The sequence below is a fragment of the Sardina pilchardus genome, chromosome 22, assembly GCF_963854185.1.
Source record: "Sardina pilchardus chromosome 22, fSarPil1.1, whole genome shotgun sequence".
NCBI classification, from domain to species: Eukaryota; Metazoa; Chordata; class Actinopteri; order Clupeiformes; family Clupeidae; genus Sardina; species Sardina pilchardus.
The window spans coordinates 12,128,493-12,133,492 of NC_085015.1; the positions used below are offsets into that span (position 1 = coordinate 12,128,493).

The window sequence follows — 5,000 nt, forward strand, 5'->3', positions numbered from 1 at the left end:
TAATAAGGTGTTTTTCTTTGGAAGCACACTCTAATTTAGGCTTATTAACCCAGGTGGTTAACTCCGCTCGAACAGCCCTAGAAAATGAACCCGGAGAAAAGTGTATTAACGAGTCATAGGGACAGTTTTGTCTTTATTAGGGGACGCTTTAAAATGTCTATTTATTTCCCCTCTTGTCGTGTTGCGGTCAATGTCATTTAAGGCCTTTTTGAAATTTTAATGTCGCTCCATCATTGTGCTGTTTTTATGTCCTCTATTTTTGTTTTTCTCCCTGCACGTCCTGAGGTATTTGTTGTGTTTTGAATAAAAAATGGGTCGCAATTTTTAGGATGGCCTCACCCCACTTTTAGAGAATGTAACAATGAGAATGAATAATGGGTTGGAAGGGAAATTTTTACGACTTTCGTCATAAAACATTTTCCGATTGTGAGAAGTGTTAATAATGTGTCATTTAAAAATAATGAAGTGTAAATATGAATGTTGAAATATTCATGGTTGCATTTATATTTCATTCTATTTCATTTCACTCTTATAGTTTATTCAAGGCCTGAATGGTGCTGATAAATACTGTCTTTGTTAGGATAGAGCCCCAGACTAGGTTACAGTCATAAGTATGTGGGAACACTTTAAGCAAAGCATATAGTTGAGTCTATTTCACTTTAAGTTATGATGTTTAAGCCAATCAGCTCGAATTTACTATTGAACGTCCAAGGGATTCAGAATTTGACATTAAGTTATGAAGTGGAGGCCTGAACATCTGCTGTTTAAATATGTATGTAAGTGGTGCTATCTTGGGGGAGCCTCAGAGCACTCTGACTACATACAGTATGTGATGCGATCTAGGAAAACCCTTCACATGGCACACTCAAAAATCCTTGATTAAAGCTCCGTTTCAACCCTCTCTGGTGACATTCTACCAACTTAAGATTCTGATACCATCCTGGCATCATTCTGGACACTGTCCAGCAGCAAAATCCAGGATACTGTCCTCCCAAAAAGTCTTGGATGTTGCTAGGCTGGTATCACAATCATAAGTTGGTCAAATTACACCGTGTGAAGGGTTTTCCCAGATCACATTCACATAAGGCGTTTTTTCACCGAAAACGAACCTGGTGTTGAACTGGTGCCGTTCAGAATTCTTTGAACCGTGGTGCTATCTAGTGAACCAGCCTGCATTTACACCAGTTCTGAACAGAACCTGCTGCCCACCGTCCAACACAAAGGCTAGAAAAGCCCATAAATAAATATGAACAGTTTTGATGTCTTCCTATTATGTGTGAACCAGCTGTGATGTGTTTTTCAGCTAACAGCAGTGGACGCGGACGAGGGCCCCAACGGCCTGGTCACCTACCGCATCCTGGCAGGAGACCAGGGCCATTTTGTGATCGAGAAGCACACGGGGGTGATCAAAGCCATGCCGGGCATCAGTCTGGCCGTGGGCCGCACCTACGCCCTCACTGTGGAGGCCATTGACAACGGCCCCAAGGCCCAGAGGAGGTCAGTGGGACTTGTAGTTTTTATAGTTTATGGCTTTGTAGTTTTACGGTCTAGTCTATTTTTAAAAAGGCAGTTTTGCTGCTGGCACAGACAAGAGCTTTGAACTGTAAGTATGAAATACAGTGTTTCTGTGTAGTGCTGTGTACTGTAGCACTCTAACCTTGTGTTAGAAACACTGGTCCAGAGAGTTAAATGGAGGTCCGTTAGTCGGAGTGAGCGAAATACATTACTGTATCCCATGATGATCTGAAAGGGATGCCAAATAGGCTCCTGTGCAAGGTAAGATAAATCGAGATGAAAGAGTTCGGGTTCAGATCAGGTGAGGTCCATCAGACCACAGAGAGGCAGTGTTTCAGGGGGTTGGCTCAGTGAATGTCCCATCCAGCAGAAGTTTGAAAGATCAAACAGTGTGACATCTCCATCTGTTTTCTTTTGGAGATGCAAATGTGACTTGGTCTGCCAAGTTAGGTATTCTAGCATAGCCTGAAGTATCAGAACATTTCTCCCCAAACTCTTTTCTGTTTGTTCAGTTCAGTTCATTATCATCATAAAGAGCAGAGTCAGTGTTTGATCTGTATATATGGTCACCAGTACTGACCTAGTGTATAAACGTGTTTATTTAAGCAATATAGCACGAGTGAGAGTTGGTTGTTAATGGATATTCCCATGGGTGTTGTTCGGCCATAGGCACAAGGCCGGAGACCAAGTGGCGCAGGCAACAAAAAAACGCTAAAACTGTCTTGTTTGTAGAACTTCTTCTTCCCTCCACAAGTCTGAGTTGAATGTCGTGGGATATTTCAACCCATGGAACGTCTCTCGGCCAATCAAAAACAAATAAACAGCTCCATAGAACCCAATTGTTGAATAAACTTGTTTATATGATGATAAACTATAGCGGCGTCTGCAAGACCCACTCTTGCACTACAGCTGCAAGCTATCGCAGGCCCTTTCACTTGGCTGGCCCTGTTTCTACCGTACGGTACTCTTAATTAGGCTTGATCACCTATGGAAGCTACAGAGACGATGATCAGCCGTGGACTCATCAGATAGACTTGCTGCTCCTAATGGTATTGAGCGCAGTATCCCTCAAGTGTCAGCCAAGATGTCTCCCAGAAGAATATCAATTTCCAGGGGGGTGGCGCAACAAGCTACAACGTCCATACCATGTACGGGTCCAAGTGCCCACGTGGACACAGGTTCGATTCCGACCTGCGATCCGATCCCAATCCCCCCCCCCCCCCCCCCTCTCTCTCTCTCCCACTCACTTCCTGTCTATCTTCACTGACCTATTCGAATAAAGGGCAACCCCCCCCCCCCCAAAAAAAAAAAAGCTATATATAAGAATATAAGATATACTAAGAATATCAACTTTCAATTTCCTATCAGAGCCTGGCTCTGTTTTGACAAGAGGGCGTCCTGCAGTCCAGGGCTAGATGTTTGCATGCCTCGGTGTGCTTGATCCTGATCCTGATGGAGTTGCTTCTGACAGTTGTGTCATGGACTATAACACTGTCAAAGGGATTTGTGTCATAGCTTGGACAAAGGTGACTGCTGAGCTGTAAAGCTAATGCAAGCTAACTTTCAGGAAGTGTGTGCTCTGATGTAATTTGATCTCAGTGGAAAGCAGATCTGGGCATGTTGGCGCTGTGTGATACTCCTAGCCTAGCAGACTTGCATGCTAATCCATATATGTTGTTGTCACAGAAAAAACAGATTTGCACCAACTGAGTCGCAATATCAGAGATAAAGAGAAGTGATGCATTTTACCTCATCATTATGGAACCTATTTACTGGTATTCTCTACATGCCTTGTTCTTGCTGTTGCCAAGCCAGATCAGTTAGTAAATAGTAAGCATTCATTTATATATAGCTACATATATATGTATATACGTATATATATATATATATATATATATATATAATAATAATAATTATTATTATTATTATTATTATTATTATTATTATATATACATATATATATATATATATATATATATAGTATGTATATATATATATATATATACTGCACATTAACATATTTAGTAGACAAGTTGAAGGGCAATGGCAGTGCATCAGTATAAGGAACTTCTTGGAAGAATGCATATGTATTTGCTGAACCCTTCGCTTGACTCTTTTGGCACAACACATCTCTTTTGCCTTGTACCTGTAAGGAACATAAAGTCTTGTGTAGCGAATAGCGATGCATATGGATTTGTGGAATACGTTGCTGGACTCTGTTGGCACAACACATCTCTTTTGCCTTGTTCCTGTAAGGAACATAAAGTCTTGTGTAGCAATGCATATGGATTTGTGGAATACGTTGCTGGACTGTGTTGGCACAGCATACATGCATCTCTATTGCCTGGCTCGTCTAAGACACATTACAGTAACACCTGTTGTAGACTTGCATATGGATTTGCCGGAATTCTTTTCCTGACTCTTTGGCACAGCGTTCCTCTTTTTTTTTTTGCCGTTGCACAGTTTCATTTGTCTGCAAACACTGTCGTTAGCCCTCGGCGCTATTTTCATTTTAAAACACCATGTGGTGCAGCACCAGTTTTTCGCGAGCCAACTGTGAAATCATGCACATTAATTATCCTGCCATCAGTTCATTAGTATGTTTAGTTTGGAGCGTAGCTGAAATAATTATCCTGCTTCAGATATGTTCTGCGTGTGATACATCAGTCACCTCCAATCCCCTAAATGTTCATTAGGAGAATGGTAAAGATATACATTAAAGATTTATGTTATGTAATGTTATGCTGCACATATGCAGAATAACAATGTGTGCCTGCCTCTCATCTATAGAATGCTGCAGCACTGAATACCTAAGGGCATAGACTGCGTGTGTGCGTGCGAGTGTGTGTGTGCATGTGCGTGTGTGTGTGTGTTTGTGTGTGTGTGTGTGTGTGTGTGTGTGTGTGTGTGTGTGTGTGTGTGTGTGCGTGTGTATGTGCATGCGTGTGTGTGTGTGTGTGTGTGTGTGTATGTATACAGTATGTGTGTGTGTGCTTATGTGTATATGTTCAGTGGCTATATAGGGTGTTGATGTTATTTTGGGGTTCAGTGGAAATGGGAAGCTGTGTGGCAGTGGCTGTGATGCCGTGCCTGAGGGAGAGCAGGGACAGAGAGAGGGGGAGAGTTGGACACACTCCCTTCTGTCCCAGCCAGGACTTCACATGTGGTGGCGCACTGGCTCCTTGCTTATCCACTCTGCCCAACCCCACCCCCCGTTTGTAAATCAATACAATCCTGAGGGATGAGTGATTTGCTTCATTCCCCTCCTCAACCCCCCCTCCCTCCTCCTCCCCCTCCACCCCTCCCCCATGGGCTACTCTGGAAGCATCCACCGAGACGCCATGCCAACAGTGCCACTTGTCCATCTGCCACTCAGAGAGAAGGAAACGAGTGTCTTTTTTTCCACCCTATTATTTCATCCCATCTTGAGAGAGAAAGAGAGACAGAGAGAGAGAGAGAGAGAGAGAGAGAGAGAGAGAGAGAGA

At 42.9% G+C, this 5,000-nt stretch overlaps 1 protein-coding gene across 1 annotated transcript in view; it reads left to right on the plus strand.

Annotated features, from left to right (window-relative positions):
• pcdh15b (protocadherin-related 15b) overlaps positions 1 to 5,000 on the plus strand; it is a 204,121-nt gene that overhangs the window by 80,417 nt on the left and 118,704 nt on the right. Inside the window, 1 exon segment of the mRNA XM_062526974.1 lies at positions 1,304 to 1,497. Within this exon segment, the coding sequence (XP_062382958.1) occupies positions 1,304 to 1,497 (194 nt within the window).